Source organism: Ciconia boyciana, chromosome 3 (genome assembly GCF_034638445.1).
Source record: "Ciconia boyciana chromosome 3, ASM3463844v1, whole genome shotgun sequence".
Lineage (NCBI taxonomy): Eukaryota > Metazoa > Chordata > Aves > Ciconiiformes > Ciconiidae > Ciconia > Ciconia boyciana.
This window is the reverse complement of record NC_132936.1, coordinates 65,336,033-65,362,490: the sequence shown is the minus strand read 5'-3', so window position 1 is coordinate 65,362,490 and position 26,458 is coordinate 65,336,033. Positions and strand designations below refer to the sequence as shown.

At 38.9% G+C, this 26,458-nt stretch overlaps 1 protein-coding gene across 1 annotated transcript in view; it reads left to right on the top strand.

Moving 5' to 3' along the window:
* MAP7 (microtubule associated protein 7) overlaps positions 1-26,458 on the top strand; it is a 107,680-nt gene that overhangs the window by 44,520 nt on the left and 36,702 nt on the right. The window contains exons 2-4 of the mRNA XM_072857923.1: positions 8,498-8,566; positions 13,904-13,981; positions 25,613-25,776. Coding sequence (XP_072714024.1) covers positions 8,498-8,566; positions 13,904-13,981; positions 25,613-25,776 — 311 coding nt within the window. The remainder of the gene's footprint in view (positions 1-8,497; positions 8,567-13,903; positions 13,982-25,612; positions 25,777-26,458) is intronic.

The following is a 26,458-nucleotide window of genomic DNA, read 5'->3' as shown; positions in this document are numbered from 1 at the left end:
GGCTCTCCCTACAAAGGCACTCAGTTTGGTATGTTCTCCTACGTTCTTTAATATTTTAGGATGCAATGCTTTTTAAAGCCAACGTAGTCAGCCAAAAGTAATCTTTTATAAATATGCATCTCCCAACAGAGCAGTTACACAATTTTAATCTAAAAAAAAGTGTCCCTTTCCCTGTAGTTATTTGCATCATCCAGTTTTATGTCTGTGGATTGTTTCCAAAGAAATCTATTTATGATTCTGGTTTTAGTGTTTTACAATTTAGTGCTGAATTAGCTGTGATGGTTTTAAATAATCTGTTTATCTTCCTAGTCTACAATATGATGAAAACAATGGCAACTCTTATACTATTCCATGAGTAGTAAACAGTAATGCTGATGAGTTTTCATTTCTACTTATCTCAGCCAGGACACCAGAGATGAAGAACATTAGTAACAGTGCTTTGTATGGCAACTCTGATGGTAGACTTCTATGGTAAGTGCCAGAGCAAAAAGAAGTGGATGGTCACTGCAGCTTGGTGTCTTTTATTTGTATTTGCAAACCAGACCCTTGAGTTCCACGGTGTTGGAAGTATGAAAAGATGTACTTCAGCTTCAAGCTTCTAAGAACTGAAAATATTTTAATGTAAAACTAATTCATAGGTGTGTTTAAGGCACGAACTTTGCTTTGCTTTACTGTTTCAGTGAGTAGGAATGAAATAAAGATATTCTGTCACTCTTCTGAGTCAAACCTCTAACTTGCAAATGTAGTGTGTAAGTACTGCTGTTTAGACTTTAAAAGAAGAGGCATTTTCCATTTGCTAATGATGGAAATTTCAAAAAGCTTATATCCGAAATTGTGAAGACTTGTATTACCTGTACTAAAAACAGTAAACTGTCTGCAAGTAAACTGTCTGCAAGACAAAATAGTCTGCAAGTACTCTTTGCTTCACCCTAGTTCCAACAGTTCCTTTGACCTATTTCCCTTAACAAGAGAATCTAAGTGTTAACATCTAGCTGAAATTAGGCACGTCTCTTTATTCTTTCAAAACAGAAGTCTACATCTTAGTTTTAAATCACTGAAGTGCACTAGATCTAAGCCTTTTAAGGAATTCACATGCGTGTCAGTTCTTACTGCCTCACTGCTGTAGTAATGGGCAGAACCTTGTAAATCTTTCAAAAATAATTTTATCAGTGCTGCTAATTAGAACATTTTGTTACAAAAGGATTTTGATTGGAGCTGTAATGGTATAACCATATCCATTCTGCTAACAGTTTTCTGAAGCATTTAAATTAAGAAGCCTGAGGATGTTGGTTTGGATGTGTTTCTAATTTTTCATCCGAAGTGGTAGCTCTGTTAGGGAAATCTTTCTAGTGTCTCTTTAAGAACCATCCACACCAGGGCTTTTAAGAGGGCTTGGGGTTTTTTTGGGTGGAGTGGAGGGGGCTTGACAGTAAGTGTGCAGACTGTAGACTTTCCATCCCGATCCTTTGGTTCTGTTCCTATCTGCATGCTCTTCCCCAAAGGATTAACCTGAAAGAAAGCTAGTGCACCATCAGTGCCTTGGTTCCCCCCTTCCCTAAAAAGCTTGCATCTCTTGTGACCAAGCTGCTGCAAAGAGCATGTTAAGGTCACACAGGCCTCCCTTCCTGTTGGAATACTCTGATTCTCTCCTTGTCCCTCCTGCAAACTATTGCTCAGTCCTACAGTCCTCCCATCCCCAGAAATTTCCCTTGCTTTCCCATCCTGTTGCACTAAAAAAATCTTGATTTCTGAGCTCACCCCCAGCACTGCTCTAAGCTTCCCAGCTGAACTCCCCGCTGAACCAGTCTCTGAGCCTTCCTGGGAGACACCAGGAAGCTCTTTGTCCATGGTGACTGAGAGCAGGGGTTTCTTACTGTGCTGTTCTGCTCTTGCCCTCAGCAACTGCTCAGGGAGCATCTGCTGGCTGCCAGGACAGGACATCAGCTGCATAGGAAGGGCTCAGCAGCAACATTCTTAAAGGATGAAGTTTGCTTCAGAATGGTCTGTGGATAGCAGCTGACTACTTGCTCTTTGGAGGCCAGCAGCAACCCCCAAGCCACCTTTTATTACTTCCTGCAGGGAAGGGGGGTTTTAAGTTGTTGCAGAGGAGGAGAAAAGGAGGAGATGTTTTATATGAATGAAATGCTGATGCTTAGTTCCTGTGTTCCTGCGCTGTTCAAGTGTCAGAGTAAACATCTTGGACACAACTGTTCTGAGCAGTAAGTACAAATGAATTTTAGTGATGAGAAAAGGAGGTGGTTTGTGTTCAAGCTTTTGTGCTTGGGTCTCTCTGATCCATCTCCATGCTTCTCAGCAGGGTCGTATTGTAGCATGTGTTGAAAATAAGAATTTTCTTGCTATCTCGTTTTGAAGGACTTTACTGTGATAACTGTTATGTATGTGTGCGTGAGAGCTTACAAAAGCGAAGCTAGTGCTGGTTGCAGTGTAATCTTGGTACACTCAAAGCACTCTTTTATAATAATCTTATGAAAAGGCATATCAGGTCCTGAACAAGATTAGGGCTCCAGAGCATGCTTACACAGTGAATAAATGAAAGCAAGGAGCAGCCTTGACTCAGTGTTCAGCTCAGACACAGCTGGTAGAAGCAGCAGCATAAGGAAGCTGGTCTGTCCAAGGTCAGTCCAACTTCCAGTACAGTGCAGCAATACCAGACAACATTGTCTCCGGCTGTGCTGGACCCAGATTGCCAGGCTGCTTCTCCCCAAGCTGCTCTTGAGGGGTCATTTCAGAGTTGTTATTGATAAGTGGATTTTGTGAAAACTATAGCCTTTAACAAGTGCGCGTGTGGGTTTTTTCTTGTGTATTTTTTAAGCCTCATTGCCTCCCACATATCTGAAGAGGAGAGCAGATCATAACTTTGTCCCGAATTCCTCTGAAGATTTTAATGTTAGACATCCAGCTGCTTGTTTTTTACCTTTTTATCTATCAGCTGAGCTGCATGCATCTTGGTAATTTTTGGCCAGCCATAGAACTTTCAGACCTATTTATCTCTGGAGAGATCACTGTCCTTTGTTGCCAAGCTTCCAATTTTAAAATACAAGTTAAAGATAAGCATGGAGTGCAAGTATGGAATGAATGCAGTACTTAACTCTAGAGCAATTAACGGCACTAAAATATTACTTAGTATATTGTTTGTCTAAGTACATATATGGACACTATTGATAATACAAAAAATAAGAAACGCTGAAGGCTTGCAAGATATATTTTACTGTAAATATGGAGAGTAGCTTTTACATATGTACAAATTACCAAAGTCTTGTTCATAAGCTGTGGCTGTAAGAAGAGGCAAAAGTCACAAGCAGTGGGAAAGCTTTTATTCATGTTGAATTTTGTTTTCCCTGTATCCAGCCCCTGGATCGTGGCTCACATGAATTTGTTAGTAGGATAAACACTCCAGTTTTGCTATTAGAGAGAATTTCACATCCAAACTTACTCTTTAGTCTTAAAGTTCAGTGCTGTTGGTTTAGAATAGAACGGCCAGATGCTGAATGCTCAGTCTCTTACTCCAAGTCAGGTATTCAGGAGTTTGGTCTTAACGTGGTTCTGCATTTAAGCTAATAAACTCTGTCAGCTCTGACCTGTATCTGCACTTTCAACGCACTTCACCCCACACAGCAATACCTCTGACTTGATTGACGTGCTAGCCAGCCGCTGTTCCCAGTGGCTAGATAAAACTGCCTAGAGTAGCCTCACTTCTTTGTTCTTGCTTATACAGTCCTAGGAGGCTCTGTTCTCTGCTTAATTCTGACTAGTTCAAACTATGCATTTTTACATTGTGCTTATTTGGCATAAGATGCTATATAAAATAAGCATGTGAACTAAAGAGTGGAGTTTATTATTTGTTTTTGGAGCAATGTTCATAAGGAAGTAATTGGAGGTAGTGGAATTGGATGCTGAGGAGTAAAGAATATAGCAGTTCTCAGTTAACTCTGTTCTAAATGTCCCAGTTTATTGCTGGATTTCCTCTGCTACATATTGGCAACACTTTTTGATTGAGGCACTCATTTGTTCAGTTGTCACTTCTGATACCTTCTCTATCTCCCAACACACACCCCCGGCACTCTTTGACAGTTAAGTAGCTGTTCAGTCTCACTGGGGGATTAGCTGACAAGTGGCAGGGACAGAATAGCTAGATGTTTTTCTTTTTTCCCTTTACTCTCTGTTCTAGCTTCTCCCCCCCCCCCCCCCCGGCTGTTCTTCAACACTTCTGTGTCTCACTTGTGGAATTAGAGCAAGAAACTGGAAGGTGGTATGTCCTCTTCATTGCTCAGTGCACCCTTTACCCAGAGGCGTATCTGAACTGCCAGGCACATGTAGCTGTCTGCATGCATGCCTCGGGCTTGCCTGGGCTCTCATCCACAGTTGTGCAGCCCTTGTACAGTTCCCCTTTTCAGACATTTGCTAGAGTGCAGTTCTCTGGGAGCTGCTGTGCACATCCTGACCCTGACATGGGTCCGAGCACTCTCTTTTGCTTGTGGTCCCCAAGTGCCCCTTCCCACTGCATTTCATCTGCTGAGGATGCCACTTCTGGAAGTGGAGACCCGGTAGTACAGCTGCCTCTGTCCTGTGGCTGATGTCCTTCCTCAACTGAACAGAGCTTTAACATCATCTTTCCAGGTCTCCAGCCTTCCTGTGGGGGTTCTGGTTTGCCATTCACCTCACTGGGTATAGCTGGTTCATGTTGTGCAAACATGCATTTGATTTGCCATGGTCTGAAAAGCAAATGCTTGTAATCTGTACAGCTCTTGTGGGTTTTTTTGTGGGCTTCCAACCACAATAATACAGTGTTGCATTGATGTGTTCAGAAAGAAAACAAGGGTTTGATTCTGCTAGTTCTTCAGTCAGTGGGTGATTTTTATGCAGTCCCTGAAATCCACACACCCAATAGGTAGGTAAAGGTGCATATTTTTAAGCCCTTGTAGGCCCCACTTAAGAGCTTTTCATCTGACTTTCTTACCTGAAAGTGTTATCCAAGAGGACAGATGTTAGATAACATCTGACCTGGGGAGGAAGGCCAAAGAGAAAAGTTTAATAACTGACCAGAGCATCCTGGTTTGGAGAGTTCATTTGTGGATGGCTGTTGGACTGTTCACTGAAACAGGTTCTTTTTAAGTGAAGGCGGGGTGGTGCAGCTCTCTACAGCTTTTCCCATCATTGGAAGGTTGGGGTGGAGTGTTTACCCATATGATTTCTCCTTCAATTGGGATGGGTGGGCAGTGTGGTTCTTATGTGGGCAAATCACGTAGCATTTCGGTTCAACATCAAAAACACTAGAGGAAGGAGGAAAAAAAAAACCAACCACAAAACATCAGAAGAACCGCATATCAGAAATACCTGATGGCATGGAATAAAAGACAGAGCCAGACTCCTCTTTGTGCAAGACAGGAGATGATGGGCACAAAACTGAAATACAAGAAATACTGTCCAGATGTAAGAAAAACTTTTCTACTGGGAAGAGTGGCCAAAGACTGGCACAGGTTGCTCAGAGCAGTTGTGAAGTCTCCGTCCTTAGAGATATTCAAAATCCAGCTGGGCATGGCCTGCTCAAGGCAACCCTACTTTGAGCAGAGGGGATGGACTAGATGATCTCCAGAGATCCCTTCCAGCCTCAACAGCTCAGATGCTGTGATTGTCTTCCCCAATATATCTACACTATTACCCAGGCTGTGTTCAGCCTTTTCAGTTTCCAGAATGCTTCACAGTAAAATATCCTCTTATTTCTAACACTTCTTCATGCAACTTTTATTCCCTCCACGTAGAGATAGTGGTTCAAGATAAGCAGCAAAGCAAGTATTAGGTAGTTGAATGATGTCTCTCTTGGCGTGTGTTAGGTTACTGAGTATTGCTGGAACCGGTGTTGTCAATATTTAGGTTTGGATTTTAGATGTTTAGTTGTCTGATTAATCTGTTTGTATCTTAGAGCAAGAGGTATTTTATGTGGGAGCACACCTACACTAGTTACTAAATACTTGTGCCAATTCTTATTAATATCCAGCGTCACTAAAATTCATGGTTGTGCCATCTGTTCTTTTCTTCATCACTTGTCATATGAGTGGTCATATGAATGTGTACTCATACTGTGTCACAAAATATTCCAAGGAAATGTCAGACAAGAGGAAATATGGAAAAAAAAATACTATTCTGTGTACCTGGGCTCTGTTACAAGTGTATGATCTGGATGGCATTTAAACCATTGTTTTGAAGTTAATGGAGTATTGTATAATCCCATAGCACAATGATTAAAGAAGATAATGCACGTGCACTGTACGAGATACGCGAAGAAACTTGTGCTGAAGCTATTAGAATATCAGTACGCTCACTAATGTTCAGAAACAGTATTTTTACTATCTTATAACAATTTTCTCTTCTATATGATGCTCTGGGCCAGGCTGATGGGAATCATGATGTGGGCTCCCCATATATTACAGCGGGACTCTTTCTCAGGATGTTTTAAGTGGCTGATTCAGGCAGGAGGAAAGTGTGTTTTACCTCCCCCCCGCCAAGTTAATGTAGTAGTAAGATATAAAGAGTTTAAATGCGCTTACTCTGGTGAATAAAACACTTTTTTTCAGGCTTAGTACCACCCATTTGGAACAGTGAGAGGAAAAAGTATGGGTTTTGATAATGGTAGATCCTACAAAGCCTGGAGGTGTACGTGTTCAGCGTTGCTCAGATTATCTTGCCAAAAATCAGTCCATCTACCTATAGGTCAAACTAATCCTTTGTATAAGGCCTTCAAAACTGCAAAATACTAAAATGTTTTGTTGGGCTGCCTTTAAGGTGTGACAATTCTTATTGTGATTTAGAATCAATATTCGTTAGGTTCAACAGTAGTTACTTCTGTTGATCATGAGATTTAATACAGTTGTCAGGGAGAGGATCGTCTTTTTTTGACAACTATTTAAAATTTCACACTTTTTTTTTTTGTGGTGAGATGCTGTGATTTTTGAATGCTGCTCATAGCAAAACATAGCTCTTGAACATTAAACATTTGATCAATGCTGTTTTTCTGTTTCCTTCACCTGCCTCCCCCCCAAAAAGGGTACAGTAAGTGTCATATAAGTTCCTCCTGCTACCTTTTATCCCTTATGTTCATCCAGAAATATGCCTGTGGAAGGAGGTAAAGTGAAAACAGAGACTTTTGTCAGGCCATGTAGGGAATGAACTCACTGAGGCACTAAGGCCTGAGTGTATATTGTTAAAGCTGACAAGCATAGGAAATTGCTTGGAGCCTTCTGAAAAAAACTTTTAAAATTATGTTTTCTAAAGTGGATCCAAGACAGTAATGTCTATTTAGCTTTTAAAGCTGGAGTAATCATTTTTTTCCAACTTTCATTTCTAGTGATATTCTAAATTAAATGAATTGGGTTTTTTTTCCTCCCCTAAGCTTTTTTGATACAACTGTGTTTTTATCCTTGCTTGCAAATACTTTCAGGCTGTTTGTGGAAGGGTTCTTAGAATTCTGACTGTCTTTAGACTCTTCCCAGATTGCAGTGTTCTGGACTCAAGCACTCCTATAGTGGGGCTGCTGGACACGAAGATGAGTTGTAAGCTGAGAAAATCATGGCGTCTAATTTCCTGGCTTGGCTTTTAATTAACTAGATGTTGAGCCAAGGATATGGTTGTGATTTGAAGCATGATAACGAATCTTTCGGTTTTTCTTTATAAATGGTTGTTGAAAGGGCATTCAGAGCTGCAGAATTACTTCTTTCTAGACTGACAGGACCTGATCAAAAGTCTTTTGAAGATAATGGGAATCTCTTCGCTGTTACGTTTCACTCAGGTCATAAATTGTCCTCTCTTCAGTTCTGGGTAATGAGTGTGTTAGTAATTTTTAAAGAGTATGTGAACTTTTTACTAGTATCTTGTACCATACCTTTAGAAACCTAGGATTTGCAAGTCACCTTTAGCAACACGGTTTCCTCATTGCATCCAAACATTGCAATATGTTTGAATGTTTGCTTCTTCAAAGTCACTCTGAAGCTTCATTCTGTTGTTCCCACTAATTTGCTTATATCAGTGTGATTAGTCCAGCTTCATCCAAGGGAAATTTGATTTAAATATATATATATATATATATATATATATATATATTAAAGGCTGCTGTTCTTTGGAAGTAGTGGTTTCCAAAGCGTCACTGAGAAGGAAGAGGAAAAATTAGCTGCATGTATAGCATTAGCATAGTATGGAAAAAAGATCATACAACTTATTAATAGTGACATTGTTAAAATGGAATATTTTTGTGCCTCTTTCCTCAACTTGAAAGGGGAACTTGTATTGTGGCTTCAAGGTTTTCTGTGTAACCTTCAGGGTTTTTTCTATGCAAAAACCTGTAGAATGATATTAAAATGGTATTTCAGAACGATCTTGTTTTAAAGGGAATTCAGCAATGTTTAAGTTGCATTATAATAGAGTGGTTGAGCTGTTGTTTAGTAATTTCACTAATTAATCTCTTTCCTTTTCTTCCTTATTTCAGCAGATGAAGGTTCTAAAATACAAGACAAGAAAGTCACTTCAGGACAAAGCAACACTGGAACTAAACCAGGTACGTCAGCCATTCCACATGCTTCTCATAATAAGGCTGTTTGCTTCAATGGTATGAAAAACAGCTGTCTTCCTAGGAACTTTTAAAACATTTTATGCTTTTATACCTCTGGTACTGCTTCAGTCAAAACTGGTATCAGTGACTGTTCACATTTAGTTAGGCTGGAGTCTCTGGTTGTTTGCAAAGAAGCAAAACAGAAAAAAATGTACATTTATTTTAGTACAGTTTAAGAATGAGGGTTGGGAAGTGAGATAAGGCAACAGAAGCCACTATACTTGCATCTATGCTTGCATGAGAATTATCTGCTGTAGCAAAGTATTTATAGCTTTATATAAATATGCTTCTGTTAAGACATTTCTTCACTTATCACAAAGCATACCATATTCTGTAATATACTCTGTGCTGTGGGCAGGTGTTTGTCATTACTTCACCATATGTGATCGGTACATTGTGTGGATTTAATTCACTGTTCACTTACACAGTTGAAAGCCTATGTACTAAAATACGTAATGTAATCCCTGATGCCATGAGTCTGTTACACTTGCATGATTAGACCAAGATCCAGAAGAGCACTTAAATACCTGAGTTCTGCCTGTATTGCAATTCAGGTACCCAAGCTTAAAATATGAAGTTAATAACAATCTTGTATAGATGCTGAGAAAGCATATGTGCTTGTGTTGCTGAGGACTAGACACATTGTAAGCACCCCTGTTTCAGCTCCTTGACAGCCTGGCAGCTCAGTGGCTCTTTAGTACTGGCAGACTCTTCTGTATCCCCAGACTTGGGTACCTTTTGGCCTATGTCCCCAGAGGGGATCCCAGTGCTGTCTGTGTTCAGAGCACGCTTCGTGTGCTCTGCCAGGCAGCTCTGAGTCCGGCACAAAGTGCAGCATTCATGGCTGCTTGCAATCAGAAAGGCAATGGGGAAAAAGAGGAGAGAACAGAGATAACATTACCCACTTCCACAGCGAAAACAGAACTCTTGGGGTTGAACAGTGTTCAATGTCCACTTCATCCTGCAGTAGTTTAATCCCAGTTTTCATTCTCAGGAGGGTGTCCTAGCTGCTCCTATATTCTCTTCTTCTATGCTGATGTGTAGAAGGAACGCAAAATTCCTGGGGCAGGAGAGAGGGAGGGCATAGGCATGTGTGTAGGGTTTAGCTCTGCACCAAGATGGTGAGAATCTGTGTTGAAGACAGAATTCCTGAGAGCTGGTGGTTTGTTTTTTTGTTTGTTTGGGGTTTGTTGTTGTTTGTTTGGTTTTTTTTCTTTAGACTGCATATGAATTTTGTGTCAAACAGTGTTTTGGTTAAAAACCAAACAGTTTGCAGCAGGAGTGACAGCTGTCACTATAAACAATGTCGTTATTGTCTGGAAGGTGTCTACAGGCTGAACAAATATTAGGAGTCCAAGGCAACTCTGAACATGTGCATTGCAGTACAAAGGGAGGAGAGTTTGAGATCCAAGCAATACATCTTTTCAAATAATGCTCTGGCTTACATTTCTTTTTCCCTGCAGCACCCCTGTGAACTAACATCAAACTGGCTGTTGTTTTCCACTTGATATCCCTTTTAGTTTCTTTAGTACAAGAAACTAGCACCCTAGGAGTCAAGGGCAGAAGGGAAGCAGCCATTTGTGAGAAGAGATTGAGAGGATTATAAATGGAAATAAAGAATAGTAGTAGTCTGACTTTCGAAGTCACACTGAATGCAGCTGATAGTTGTCTGAGCCACAGAAAGTGGCCATATGTAGTAAGTACATATGACAATTACTAATTTAGCAAAATTACAACCTGATTTCTACAAATGTCAACTGTGTTCAGTGAGTATTGATCATATAGAAGGTTTGAAAAGCTTGTATTTTCCTTTTGTTAATATAATTAGGGATCAAAACTGACTGACATTTCAGTGCTGAATTTCTGCAAAATACTGTTCATGGCTTCTAAGATCTTTTAAATGAACTAGTAAATTCTTAAAAATAATTTTGAACTAACAGTAAGTATTGCAAGTGTGTGAAAAATACTGTTTTCATATGTAGTTTAGAGGCTTAATTTCCAGCAATAGTTACAAAATTAATTTCCCTTTTATAGAACTATGGCTTATTTAATCTCCAGACATCCGTCTCAGGCCTAATATTAAGCATTTGTGTGTTATGGAAGTGCAGTGAAATAGGTTGCTGAGCATGAGTTCACACACATTGACATCATAACCAGACTGCAACTTCTACAGCAACATGTGGGTCTTCTGGAGTGTTCTCTGTAAGGCTTTGTATATGCCCAATTATTTCTGTAAGAATTGAGAAATTCTTGCAGGATTTGTTGCAAATGACATGTTTCGCATCTCCTTGTGCAGCAACTTAAAGCTATTGCCTGATGACAAATATGAGCAAAAGAGAGTACAAAGTACCTTGTGTGTTTGTCCTGGTATTCCTACTGAATAAGAAGAAATGCCAGTCCCCCAGTTATTTGCCTGGCAGGTTGTTAATGAGCAGAGATGTGAGAGAGAAAATGGGGAGCAGGCCCAGTGTGAACTTTCTTGTTCTGCCACAATTTGAAGCTATTGAAGCAATGTACTGGGGGTGTCAGCAGATCAGCTGGATTCAGAATGCAATTGTTGGAGATTGGGCTTGTAGCCAAACTATGAAGGATCATTTTCAAGGCATTTCAAGGCAAAAAGACATTTTAATTAACAATGTAAGATTTGCACCAGTAATGTATGCTCCAGCTTCTAGCAGAGCAAAGGCAATGCTGGTCTGCTACAAAGGTGTTATCCCCATCTTTGTGCCAATATTGATTTAGTTCTTTGTGCTCCCAAATGTATGCAAAATAGCTTGTTACTGAAGACATACTTATGCTCTACATAGCCTGCAACTTAATGTGAATTCTTTAGGATTGTTCTAACATCCTGGGGTGTTGGGAGAGGGGCTGCGTGTGTGCGTATGAACACTATCAGGTATGTGATATAGAAAAAATAATTGGGTATCTTCAAAAAGAATGGCAGAGGGCAGCTTTAAAAAATTATTTTATTCCTTCCATTGCTTATAATTAGGAATTCTTAAGGGAGGCCTTTTCAGTTTGCCTGTCCCTGTAACCCTCCTGCCTCTTTGAAGAATTGCTGCTTCTCCCCGATAGGGAAATCTCTTCTTTCAAGAAAGGGGAAAAAAAAACCTGGAAGGAGAATAGTACATTCTGAAAGAAGCAGGATTTTATGTTATTCCCCAGTGTCTCATCATTCTCTGTCAACTTGACGTTACATTGACTTTGCTGACAGCCCTGGAAGGGAATCCTTGTTTTCCAGGGGAATTCATATTGGGTGTGCATTATTCCACTAGCACTAATTACTCATGCTACAGAAATTCATGTTTTGTGAATCTCATGTGCCAGCCATGAGAGAGAAGGAATATTATTACCCTTTTGACCTGTGTCTGCATGCTGAAGAGACTGCATGCAAGTCAGCACACTTCTTAACATCAGGCAGATGTTAATCTACACCATACATTGGACAAATCAATGGCATGGCTAGGTGTAGTTTCATAAATGGCAGCACTGTGTGCTATTCAACCAACATTAAAGGTTTGATTTGTAACTGGGTGATGGATTACCTTTTGTCTTTGCTGGTGACTTGTTCACTTGTTGCACCTTTCATTGGGGCTATAATGTTTGAATGTTCTTCTTCCTACCAACTATGCAATGGGTTTTCTCCTTGCAGCTCTTACTTTGCATCACTGTTAATGCCATTAGTAGTTAATGCCATTAATGGCTGTAGTTTCTGACTGTTGTTGAGGTTATAGTTTTTTCACTGATGAGCATTCAAGAATAATTAAACTGAAGCTAGTTGTCAGTGAACTCTTTTATCCAAGAAATCCTGTCATCCTCATGCAGAAACTTCTGTTAGAGTATGAAATGTGCATTACTGATTTTTTTGTCATATTCAAATAACTATTCAAAATCTGTCTAGCACATCCTCACTGCAGGGATTTATTTTTGCAAATGTCTTTAACCTTGTTTTTATGACCCATTGTATTGTTTTGCTAGAAACGTTTTTCATAGGTATGCAGTCTATACACAAATAGGCTGACTTCACGTGTTTTTACAAATTGCTTACTTGTGTATTTGCACTGCGGAGTGGAAAGGATCTGTTGTCTTGTTTTTATGTGCGCTTCCGTGATGACAGTATTCTAGGTAGTTCTTTATCTTAAAATGCTTAAAAACTGAGTTCCCCTCAATACTAAAGTAAATCAGACCATTTCTTTGTACCCAGAAATCTTTTTGATTTTTCTGTGGGGTTTTTTGTTCACTTATGTTTTTATTCAAAGCAGACTTTTTCAGTACTAGTGAAAAAGCATAAAATGAGCAGCTTTCCAGGTTTAACAGAACAGGCTAAGGATGAGTAGGAAATTAGTTTTGGCAGCATGCTGAGATGAATTGGTAACTTGGATTTTGTTCCCTTTTTGTCTGGAACAGCTCCACTGCTGAGGCTGGAAGTAGGATGCTAGCTGTTTAGCATTTTGTTGTTTTCCAGAGAACTCACTGAGCAAGTGATGTTTTTCCAACCAAGCCTGAATTTTTATAGTCAAGCCTGGGCTCTGACACAGATTTTTCATATTATTCTTAGTCTTATTGCTGTGATCCAAGTGGCCAGTTGCAGATATTTTTAAAGAAATTTTGTAGCTAACTTTCAATCTACAAGGATAGTTGAGGAAACTATCATCTTACTTTACTGGTGTACCAGTCCATGCATGTGATGTGCTGTCTTGACATGTTCGCCTGAGCTTTTAACACATGTGCACGCAAACATCCGTGGAGATCAGTATCATGCTATCTTCAGAAGCTCAACCAGAACTGCTACAGTGTTTTGATCCAACCTGTTTGCTTGAGTTCTGAGCTTCTTCAGTGTTGTGAAATAGGGCTTATTGGGTTTTTTGAGGCAATACTGATGGGAAGAGGATGCTGCATTATAGTAGAATTTCCTGTGGATGCATTTTGGAGAGAGGTTATGGAATAATAGACAGTATTTTGTCAGAATGCTCTCAAGCAATTGACTTGTTACAGGCTTGCAAACAAAGCTTCTTGGGTTTTCACAGGCAATAGTCTTCCTTGGAATTCAGAGTTACAACTTAGTCCATTCTTTGGGAGTGTTTTACATCTTGATAGTTAGAACACATTTGTATTCTTTTAATTGTTCCATCTTTTTTCATAAGATGGATTTCTGGAAATGTGATCTATTTTGGAAGTAGAATAAAGAGAGTTGTTTAATGGTCATTCCCCTAAAAGCTTGTTTATGGTACTATTTGATTTCATGCTATATGCCTAATATTTTCCCCCTCCCTCCATTTACAGATCATCCAACAATACTAAAGGTTGATGACAGGCAACGGCTTGCTAGAGAAAGGAGAGAAGAGCGAGAAAAACAGCTAGGTAAGGCATACTCTATATTGTTTGTTTTTTATTGTTTGGCTTTTTTTAATGGACTATCATCCGCATGCAATATTTCTGCCAGTTTGCTTTTAGCAGCATTCAGCAAACTGATTGTGCTAGGTATGCAATAATGTCACTTTAGATATGCTATTACATCTTTAAAGTAGATCTTCTATTTCATGCACATCTTGGGATTAATCATTGCTATACCTGTCACATACCTATTACTTACCTTTTTGAATCTGAATGAAAAATGGGTTGATTTCTCAAATCATGCAAGGAAGCTTCACTGATGTAAATGGAATTTTCGAGTTTTAGAATTTTTTTACCAATTAAGATTAGACATCTTAATATGTTGAATGCATCCTTTATTGCCTTAAAATAGAATTGCAGAATATGTTGCCAGTGTATGGTTTGAATTTTTCTACGTAAACGTGGATTTTTGTCAGGTAAAACCTTTAGTAGATGTGCTCAATATCTTATAAAATATCATCTATGCATAGCATGCATAAAACTATTCGGGTGAATAAGGAAGGTGAAGGTTACTTAAGTGGCTAGTGATGGGCAGTATACGGAGTGTGGTGGTGGGAGAATTATGGTTATGTGAAGCCAAATTGAGGGCTTTCTGGAAACTATTTATGTTTGGCTGCCACAACATTCTGTGGCAGTTTGGAAGCTGGGGAACACAAGTATTTCCTCTTACTTTTTACATGTTCACCCTGATTTCTTTGGATGCTGCATTGTTCTTATCGTTTGAGAAACAGGAGTTCTTTATTTCCATTTTCTAGCTTCTGTAAGTTTATAGAACCATATCATAACTCCAGCCAGAGTTATGCTGCTTTTTCTAACCTGGAGAGCCATGATTTATTGCCATCTAGGTCTTAATAGCATTAATATCCTTCCTTCTTTACAGCACTATATAACATTATACTAGCCATGCATGAATCACTAGGGTTGTTTTGGAGGGGAAAAAGAAAGCTTTGGTTTTGGCTTGCTCAAGGGGATAACGTGACAGGATGTTTGCCAGTTCCTAAAAAGCTGTTCCTGGAGTTGAGGTTGATGGTATGCATAGGCTTAATTTCTTCAGGTTCTAGAGCAAATGGAGGTTACTGGCCCATTTTAATTGATTTGTCATAGATGACACCTCCATGTTTTTAATTTGTTCTTTTTTCAGGTTCAGTCCTTGTGTAGTAACAATGCTGTATTCAAGTGCAGAGAGAGATGCTTTCCTTAAGTTTTCCTGAACTCTGATTTTTGTAGCTGTTGATAAATTAATATCTGCTACTGGAAGGACGTGAGTCCTGTTGAGAAATGTGTCATTTTGTGTGACATATTTTAAAAGCAACATCAAACCATAGGGTTTTTTAAGTTGACATGGAATCCTTCATTCTAAATGGGAGAGTTCTGTGTGTCCTCATGATGTATGAGTGTATTGTGTGTTCTTGCATGAAGAATTATTTTGAACTAACAAGAAAATTGAAAGTCGCGTTGTACTTTCATCTGTGTATTTGTCTTCTAACATTATGATTGAGGAGCTGTCTTTTGAGATTTGTGTTTCAGTACAGCAAAGCAATGATTTTTACAATGGCATGCAAGCTTCACTTTTTTAGTGCAGAACCTAGATAATCAGTCACTCATGTCATGTGAACCATAGCAAAGAATGCCAAAGCTGTCTATCTTAAACATAAAGTTGTATAATGTCGTTACATAAATGTGTCTTGCTGAAAATTAGAGTTGGATTTTGTTAATACTGGGACATCAGTCATGCAACAGTAAAGCAACTGAAGGAAGGAATTTTTTTTATAGAATTAAGGTGGATTTAAACTTAATTCCTCTCCTTCTGATTCAGGGGATCTGTCAAGTTTAGCAAAAGCTTCTTTTTAAGCAGAAGTTGAGGATTTCAGTCATACCTCAAGTGAAATTATTCTCTGATGCCAAAAAAAAGACAGTGCTCAGTTCTGTAAGTGTAGAGCTGGTAGTAATCTAACAATTTAGTTTTGTACTTTCAGCAACTTGAACAGCAGGAGGTCACATTATCTTTTCATGAAAATTAAGTTGTTCAGCCCTTCTGTTGAGATCATGTGGAGTATCAGTTTAATAATGATTATGCTTCTTTATTGGGCAATATTCTGATGTTACAGAAGGGTAGATTTGAGACCTATTTTTTCCCCCCTTTTGTTTACTCTCAAGCTTTAATTTTTTTCAAGTTCCGCTGTGCTGTGGTAGATGTGGCTTTCACTGTGGTATAATGGGTCAGTATGTGCTCTGCACTCTTGAGGATTTGCTTGCACCTGGCAGTGGTATTTTGGCAGTCTTATTTTACTTACTCTTGGGTGTCTACCTCTTCTCTTTTTAATGAGAGTTTAGGGAGTAGAAAAGATGAGTGCTGTCACTTTTGTTGTCTGGATACATATAGCATATATGTGGTGGGACTACTGGTATCTGCTGTTTCTTGAGCATCACGTTATGCTACCTAATTGTAAAGAACAAAAAGGCTTCTACAAAAATGCCCCTTTCACCTTAGTATATTCATGTCTAATTTTGGAACTTCCTTTAAAAACGTAGAAGGCACACAGGGACATGTATGTTATTTCAGCTAATCACCCCATCAAGGAGGAAGGGGTTTTTAGTTCCTTCACTGTAGGAAAGGCATTGCTTTTGACATGCCATCCCAACACTTCTGAAAGATGAATTCTTTGGCTTTTTTCTGTGCAACTCGTGTTTTCCATGACTAGTAAGTGGTATCGATTTTTTGATTTTTAGCTTTATTCTTGTAGACTTTCCTTTTCATGTGGGCAGAAATAAAGGAATTGCTTAGCAGCCCTGCTTCAAGTTTTTTATTCCCCTGACCATTTGGTAATGTGTGTATTACTTGTTGACATGTGCATTCAGACCTTTAAAGGATTATTAAGGTAATCTTTACTTGATTTTATAAATAATGCTTCCAATGTGTCGCTTGCTCTTTAGTAATCATGTTTTCATTTTGTGCTGTTTCTCCTAGCACTCTTTACCACAGTGCCTATACGTGAAGTTAGCATCTATCCTTTAAAATACGAGTATAGGATGTCTCCATGTGAGACCGACTCTTGGGTCGTGCAAGACAGGAATCACAAGAGAGGCAGTGATAGCTGTCAAACGGGGCTGTTCTTAGAGGACAGAATGAAGGGAGCTGTCATACTTCTGGCTCCAGCTCAGCAGTATGGTTCCTTCTTCACGTGTGTCAGGCTGACCGGCTTGCTTTGGCACTGGAGGCTGTGAGAGACACGTCAGAACTGAGTTGTTTGTGAAGGCAAACATGGCAGGTGGCCTGGTCAAACTGGAAAAGTTTAGTAAAAGCTACTGCTCTTTCAGTAGGGGGGCTTCACCCTTAACTGCCATATTTCTTGTATCTGTACTAGGATATTAAACAGTGCTGAAGAGCATTCCCTAGTGCAGAAACTCAATTGTTCTTGCTATTAAACTCTTATGATGGATCCCGGAAGGGTTTTGGCTCCAGCCAACTAGCTGTCTCCTCGCTGATTCCCAGACGAGGTTTGGGAATTGGCAGGGGAGGCCCATGGACTTTTCCTCATGTGTCGATTGAGTACTGTCACCATTTTGGAGGGTAGAAGTTCAGTAGTACAGGTGAAAGTTGTTCTATGCCAGTTGGTCTTTGGGTACATTCTATTTATTAGCATAGACCTGGTTCTCCATAACTGGAAAGAAAAATCAAAATGTGTTTTTCAACAGGGAAAGCTACTGGGATTTTAAAATGGGTTTCATTCTGATAGCTTTAGACAGTGGCCTAGCAAGGAGGAAGAGTTAGGGATTTCTTATTTTTACTTTGCAGTATCTCAGTCCCTGATTCTTGAGAAAAATATTTTGTCTTAGACCTCTGCATGTTTTATCTACGCTAATCCTGCTTGAAGGCTGACCTTTTTTATCACAATTATGATCCTGACAAGGACACATGGCTCGTTTAGTTTCTGGCTTTGAACAAGAACAAAAGACGGCAATCCTGCCATCTGATTTAACTCTTCATTTCAGGAAATGTGTTATTAATCTTAGTTTTTAGAATATGTCCGAATTTTAGGTTGGCTAAATCCATTAAATTCTTAATACTTACAATGCATAAGCATTAAAGTAATATTTTAAAGATCACATTATGATATGTATTCCTCTCCCATTTGGAAGTGATCATAGGCAAAATATCACATTAATAAAAATTACAATTTTTTTTCTGTCTGTGAATTCTTTCTGGCTTATTCTCTTCTCTGGTATTTGGGGACTGAACTTTATCCAACATTTCCACAGTCAGAAGCCCCACGGAAACTAGTAATCAGTGACCCTAGCGTATGAATCATTTTGTGATGCCCTCAGAGGACTTGAGTGTCAGAAGGGTTTATAAGACAAGAAAACAATTTTTAAGGAAGTGTAGTTTAAAAATTTCTGTGCTGAATGTCCCTCAGAGCATGGTTACTGGGGAGGGGTTGGCTTAGAGAATCTAACATTAACTTCAGCTTTAATTAAGCTCTGAAGTTCACCTTTTTAATTCATTCAGTCAGCCATTTCTGCGGTCTGATGGAACGTCCCCATTTTTAGGTACGGTTAAAGCATCACTGATGCATTTTTCTGCTAATGCAGCAAGGAGGCGATCACAGCCTCAGACGGTGCGGAGCTGGCAGTGAGGAAAGGTGAAACAGCGGGCAGAGGAGAAAGCTATTGCTGAGGTCAGTGCTGTAAAGTCAGAAAAGATAAAGTCTGGAAAGATTGACAAAGACTATAAGATCTTTACTCAGGTAAGCTGTCCATCCAAGATGGATGCAAAAGGCAGACTCAGGAAGGGCGGTGCTAGACTGATCTGCCTTTACATAGGCAGTAAACCAGAAGAAAAAGGACTAAAGTGAAGGGACAGCAAAAGAGGAGCTGGAGGGACCTCCCCTTGCTTCACATGGATAAAGGGAAAATCAAGGCTTTGACATTTAATGCATGTTCCCCCTTTCCTCACAGCCTAAAACTGCTGCAAAGAATGGCGCTCTGTGTGCGTAACTGGGGAAAGAAACTACAAAATCATTTCCACAAAAAAAACCGTACATGGCTTGCAGTTAACATCTCCCACATTGAATTAGTTAATTCTAGTGTAAAATTGATTGGTGTCAAGTCTTATGTGTCTCTTAATATTGGAATGTTTCTTCATTGATTGACCTTGTTTTCTTTTGCTCTGTTCTTCACTTCAGAGGTGCCAGAAATACAGCCTTAATTATGTTGCTTTGTAATCTAATCCAGCATTACTAGTTTGCAAACAAGCAGAAGGTATTAACGGCATGGCCAGGGCTCAATTTCTAAATCTTGTTTTTATGTTCTAATTTTGTGTCCTTGTATCACATGACTGTGTTCAAATTTATCGATTGTACTAAGTAAAGAGCTAGAACAAGGATCAGGTTGTGACTTTTCTTTGTATTTTCCAGCTTTAATATAACTGTTCCTATGCCATTTAAGCTTTTGGCATACAGGTACTATTTGAACGATGACCAAGCTTTCTTTGAATGATTTTCATGCTGTCAGACAATGTGTGTTATTACAAGAGAGAGAAGTATCATGAAGTTGTTAAGGCTCAGCCCCAAGAAAAAACCTTTTTGTTGGACTGTACCCATACTGGAGCCCAGCATTGGCTCGGCACCGGGCATAGCTCTTGGCATAGCTTCTGGAGGTGCTGTCATAAAAGTGGGTGTTTTCCCCTTCCACATCCTGCAAATTGGCTGTTCTTCCAAGCTGATTGGACCTTTTAGAAGTACCTTCTGTTTCCTGTAGTCTCATCTGCAGATTCCTTCTATCAGCAAGGCATTTAATGTATGTGTCTCATGAAACACGGTTTGCTGTGCTTCTAGAAGCACACCTATGTATTCAGAATTGGGCTTAATATCCCTAACTTTTACTCTGGAGTAGGCTTTTTTAACCCTTGAGTAAACTTCAATTTTTATCCTAGACTACGATTTGTTAATTTCTATCTGGGGTAGCAGGAAAAAAAGTTTCTGCAAATTCACAAATAGGGACATGAGAATGAACTAAAAAGATGTTATTTTAAACTTTATTTTTTCTGAAGATATAATCACATATCTAAGGACACTAGCTTATGTCACTGTATATACCTACTTTGTAGATGGCAAAAACTGAGCCCTTAAGTTCATGCAAGAATGTCTGTAGTGCATACAGGAAGCAGTGAAAACAAAGGAGATAGTCTTCTTTCATTCTCTAATACGAGAAATGTAATTAAAATTTAAAAGCAGGAAAGATTATTTCCCTATCTGTGGAAAAAGTTAAATTCAGGAAAATAGTTGTTATGCTGTTTATCAGAAAACAGATGTATCATAAATCATGCATTTATGTACTAGTTAAAATACTTGGTCCAAGCATAAAATTAGTAGCTTCCTCAGGTTAACAGATGGGTGTATATTTTCTGCTGCCTTTTGCCTGTAAATTAAAGGTGATGGAAAGACATAACTTTATATTTGTTTGAAAGCAGATCTATTTCTTTTGTTATAATTTATTCCAGCCTAACACTTCCATTTGCCTTGGCAATCCATCACTAATGTGTGTTTCTGTTACTGAGCTGTCTTTCCTTATCAAAAAGTATGATTTTATCATCCCTTCTCTGAGGAGCAGAAAGTTGAAGGTTAGTGTTGTATCCAGAGGTTTAGCATTCTGATTGTCTTCCCAGCAGTGAGAGTGTATGTGAAAGTTAACTCTTTTACATACCGAAACATAAAAATGTTTTCAGCCTTTCTCTTCCTGAATTTAATCTTGAAAGTACTATTTTCATTACTTTTTCTAAACAACATGACAGGCTGAAGCCTATGGAAATTGCTGCAAAGAATGCTCCAACAAGGTCTAACCATTTACATTAGTGACAGAAAGAGCAGACAATCTCCATGTCTTTTATAGGCAAATTAATATTCCCGTGACATCAGTTAAGAAAGTTTTTGTTTGTTTGTTTTTTCTTCTTGCTTTTCTTAATTTCTTGTATCCTTCAGGAAGTGCTTTACTTTCAGTAGAAAACCAAAAAGCCTTTTCATGCTGGGTTGCTATTGCAAGCAGATTCCAGGCACAAAAGATCCAGATGATCTCAGGATCTGTGGAAGTCTTTTTGGCTCACAGCAGTGGCTTGTCTTGATATGATCATTAGAGTACATACGTAAGTGACTAGTGAGTAAAAGCCAACATGCTGCGGCTAGATGGACTTCCATGACATGTATGTGCTACTAAGCTCCTTAGGTGCTCTTAGCTTTTTCAAAGAGAATGGATGTTTCAAAACTTCTGCAAAATGATTTGGTTGAACTCCAGTTTTGAACTACATTGTTTGGGTTACTTAGTGTGTTCAGGGCCTATAAAACAGGGTCTGTGAACTATTTTTTTTTTTACTTCACTTGTATACCACCATGGTGACAGGATGCTGTCACCATGTCTAATGTTTTTACTAGAGCATTTGCTATGTGAAGGTGGGTCTAACTTAGATTGCAAACATATGATGTTGCATAAGGGAATAATCTAGTTCCACTCTTGAATGGTTAGCTAGGGAAGCTAAAGCTTATAACAAAGATCAAATTATGCAAATTTTGCATGCAATAAATGAAATTAACTCCAGATTTCCTTTTAAGAGGAGGATAGGGAATGATTCTTTTTTTCTTTTCCTTGCCCAAGATCCATTTCTGTGACATCTATAGATAGACAAATAATAAAGATTGGAAATTAAGACTAAATGTTATAGTTTGTGCATGTTAGAATAAAATAAGTCCATAAAATCATACACCTTTTTAAAGTTCAAGTATTACAAGCTCTGCATCTATATGTATCTGTGCAATGCTGTCCTCAGAACTGAAACAAACCATCTAAACGTTTCTGTATCGGAAATGAAATATAACACTAGACTTAAGAAACAATTCTGAAGATGAAAACTAGCAGGAGAAGCCTCACAGGAAGTAATTATACAGAAAGAACAGAAGGAGAGAGTTATACCATATCCTCCAGGAATGGCATTTAACAGTAATTTAACATTACTGCAGTCTAGCACTAATGAACAATTATTTAAGGAAAAAGAAGATAAAAACCTAGTGTTGAAATGGGGAAAAGTATTAAAAGTATTGTGTTGTTCACAGTGTATTATTAGTTAAGTTCTGTTCAAATTTTGGTTTTATGAAGTAAAATATTTTACCTGTTCAGGCCCATAAACTCAAGCTGTGAGTGTCTCTCTCCTCCATTTTGTGTCCTCATGAGTAATAAGCATGATTTCCCAGACTCACTGTGCCTTTTGTGAAACTTCTGTCTTCAGACAGATGTCCGGTATATAGTAATTGGTTCTGTTGATGGAGGAGAAAGAATTAATTTTTGGAGAAAACATATCCTAAGCTAGGAGTATGACTTGTCAGAGAAACAGGAATGTGATATTGCTCAAAACAGAACTGCAGAAGTCTTTGAAGATGAGACAAAGACTTTTGGATTTAATACATGTGGAATTAGGCAACAACTGAGAGCTTGCGGCAGAGACTTTCATAAATCTGTGAAATACAGAAAAGCCATATTCTGTAAACTTCCTTTTAGGTGTAGGTTGGGTTTGAGTTAGTCTGGTGTCAACAAGGTAAAATCAGCTTCTCTGCATGTATTGCACTGACCTGCTGTCGAATTTAGCAAACTACTGAGTGCTGTCTTGCTTCAGGAGAGCTCAGGCAGGCTGTGCTGCGCTGCTCAGCAGTCCCGTTTCTGCCCTAAGGCTTCCTCTGGTTTCAGAACCCCCTAAACCCACTTGGAAGCATGTCTGCTCACCCATCTGCCTGGACTGACCGATCTTCACCAGGACCAGCTGCAGCTAAGTGTTGGAAGAAAAAAGGCATGGAAGCAACCTGGTTTTAACCAGATTGTTTCCTTGATCCGACTGAGCTCAGTCCCATGAGCAACATTGCCAGCACGGGGAGGAAGAGTACAAACTCAGGGCCTAGAGGAGGGCAAATGCTGCTCCTCTTGGTGGCAGCCAGCATTTTGGTTAAAATGGTCATGAAACCTTGCTAAAACAGATAAAAGTTAATAGAATTTTAAAATGTGTGTGCTTCGAATAGGGAGATCTGGAGCAGTCCTATCCTGTAATAGTAAGTGTTAACTTTCTCTGAAACTTTCATCAAAGATTCAGGAGAAAGAAGGAGTTAACATGAAATGTTTGCAGTGCAGAATTCAAAGATTAATGGTACTCTTTATTCTTTTTCCCTTTAAGTGTAAGCACTTTAGAAATTTCTTTTGCCAGTTTTTAGATGGTATTAAAGATAATAAGTATTTTTTCTTTTTTTGAAAAAGTAGTAGGTGAAATCACCTATTTGAAACAATATAAATGCACGTAGAGTAAGTGGAAAGAACAGTACAGTTCACTACTGTGGCTGCTTATTCTTAGACTGACCCTATTCTGCAATCTAGCTGTGCAGAAGCTAACAGGAAGAGCAAGCTTTTGCAAAAATCACTACCTTTCTGGTGACAGGCTGACAGTGGTTCTGCCCAAGGCATTGGTTAGCGACGCTGGACTGTTAAGCAGAAGGCAAAGACAAAAAGAGGGGACGGTACCTCAGAGCTGATATGTCTTACACTTCAGTTGGTCAGGATGTAACCCAAATTCTTGGAAAAGGTGGGCTCAGTCTTCTCTGGACCTGAGCAATAGAACAGCATCATGAGGGGTCATAAAGTCCCAGGAGAAGGGTAGGCCATAGAGAGAGCCATCTCTCTGTCCATCCATTCTCTTGGTGAGCTATTGGCTCCCAAGAAGGTGCAGCAGATGCATGTTTCTGGTTTGCAAATTATTCTTGCATTTGAAATACCAATTTTGGCTCTATTTTGTTATGTTGTAGGGCTTTAATATAGAAGAAGGAGCCTTTGTAGATTTCAGTTGGCCTGGAAGCTCTGGTGGCTCTTGCATTAGTATTTTACTTTTGTAGGTGTCGCTTCTCACACCTATTGTTAATAATTATCTAAGCAACTGTACTATTCCTTGTCGTTGTAATTATTCTAGCTATGATTGTGAAATTTCCTGCAAACATCTTGCTGAACTTTCACTCATCTTGCCAAGAAGGTGTCTTATGGTTGCTTGTAGCTGCTGAACAAATACCTCTCTGCTAGTTTGTATACCACAGCAAAGCTAAACATGCTGTCTGCTTTTCTCAGCAAAGTATTTGACATCTGAGTTTTCATCATGGTTTTCTTAAGGGAGATACTCTACATATGAACTGGTCTGCTCAGGGTAGAGATTTTTCGCGAGACTCCGTATACAAGTATATAAGGTTTAGAGTGCAATCGAAGTTCTTTATTAGGTGAGGTGGGATTTGCTTGAGTAGGCAGAAGAGTACAGAAGAGCAGTTTGGTGAAGATGAGTCCTAGTGTTATAAGAAGTGATTGCAATGTCTGCTCTGAACACCTAGAAGTATTGGGGTTTTTTGGTTTTGATATGTGGTTGTGTCAACACAAATATCTCTGCTAATTGAAGGCTGGAGTTGCTGTTCTAGAGTATGTGATTAAAACAATAGGCTCTTTTTTTCTTTTTTTTCTTTTTCTTTTTTTTTTCTTTTTCTTTTTTTCCCCAGATTGAATTTTAAAAATACTGTCTCAGACTTGGGTAGAGAACTTCCTTACATTGGTGGCCTTGGAAATTGAAAGTCTTTTTGACACTTTGCTGTCCTGGTTCCCTGTTGCTTCTGTGTTATCAATGAGCTCCTTCTGTGTATGGTTTTCTAATGTGGTTCTCGGTGATGTTTGTCTCGTGACCTTCACATGCATCTCTTCCTGCACTCCCATCTGTCAGTTCATGAAGATCCAGAGGTATCAAATGTCTGGGATTTTTTAAAAAGCAAGTAACAGGTTTTTTTAGAACAGAAAAATTTCTGGGACCTGAAGCTTTTAAGACAGCAATGGGGAGAGGTCCAGAGTATCATATGTAGATGGTTTCATGTGGACCAAAATTTGAGCCCGTGTTCCAGATAGTACCTTCATGAAAATTCAGACCCTGATGGGGTGCAAAATTTGTCTTGTATAGTGCTTCTTGATTAGCATCTCTGAAACACGTTGTTCAGAGCTCTGCAGCAGTGGAGTTATATGACAGATTAAAGTTCACCTTTAGACTGACTTCTTTGTTTCCTTCTGGTCAGCTGTTGGTATGGCTAACAGTGCAGGTGCTAGAATTATCATCCCAGCCACTTCTGTCATAAGAGATCTGTATTGATCAGTAAAGTTATATAGTGGTGATAGTTTTATCTTTCTTTTTACAGCAAGAGATACAGAGAATTATTGTGGTTTGTACAACAAAAGTTTGTTCACATATATCCGACTTAAGTATTTAGGTATTTTAAACTAACAAAAAATCCTTTCTTCCACATAGAAATTATATGCTCAAATAATTTAACTATTTCTGGTGGTAATTCATAGTAAGTAAATTGAGATGAAATTAAATTGATGTGTGACCAGGGTACACAACGTTTTAATACATGAGGAAAGATTAGGATATTCTGTATGTCTTTTTAAGAAAATGAGTTCAAAAGTTTTTCCATTTAGCTTGGGTTATTCAAATAGTATTAAAGACTTCATGACATATAGCATGTTAATACTTTTTATTTCTGATTTTTCTCACAGCTGCAAGAGAATCTGTCTGGCTAGAAAGAGAAGAGAGAGCCCGGCAACATTATGAAAAACACCTTGAGGAACGCAGAAAGAAGCTAGAAGAGCAGAGATTAAAGGAAGAGAGAAGGCGAGCTGCCGTAGAAGAAAAGCGAAGGCAGAGAATAGAAGAGGATAAGGTAAGAATAAATGTTATGAAAACACTTTTCATCTTGCTTTTACCATAAGATACGGTACTATCAAACTTTTTCTTTAAGAGTTGATGGGAAGAATGCAACATAAACCACAGTCGGTATGAGAGAGCGTGCAAAACAGGATTTTAAGCCTTACTTGCACAGATACTGCTTTTTAAAGTGTCTGTTGTGAATCAAATACAGCTAAGTTGAGCATGTCTGGGTTACAGTGTGTGACACTGCACAAACTCATGCAGAAAAATACAGATTGGGTCGGTTTTGTATGGTTATCTGTTAATTCTTAGCTATTCAGTATAAGGGTGGCTAAATATTAGTTGCCCTAACAAAACCTTTAAGAAAGTGAGTGTGTAATGAAATATGCTCTTGGCTGATTTGTCTCGGTTAAGCTGGAAACTACTTGCAGTGTGATCCTCCGTAAGTCAGCTCATCCTTGTGTGGTTTTTTGTTTCCTCTCTCTCCCACTGTTCTAGTATTTAGTAAGTGGGAGATACGAGGTGGGAAGTAGCCTTAGGGTGTATTTGTGTAGTGGCTGCTGTAACAGGGCCACTGTTTTTTCTCTGCAGTTCTGCAGGTCTCAAACAGATCTTACCTTTTCAAAATTACAGTTAAAATATTAACTTATTTATGGCTTAATTACTGCTTAATCCTGTTCTGGAGTTAGGATGGT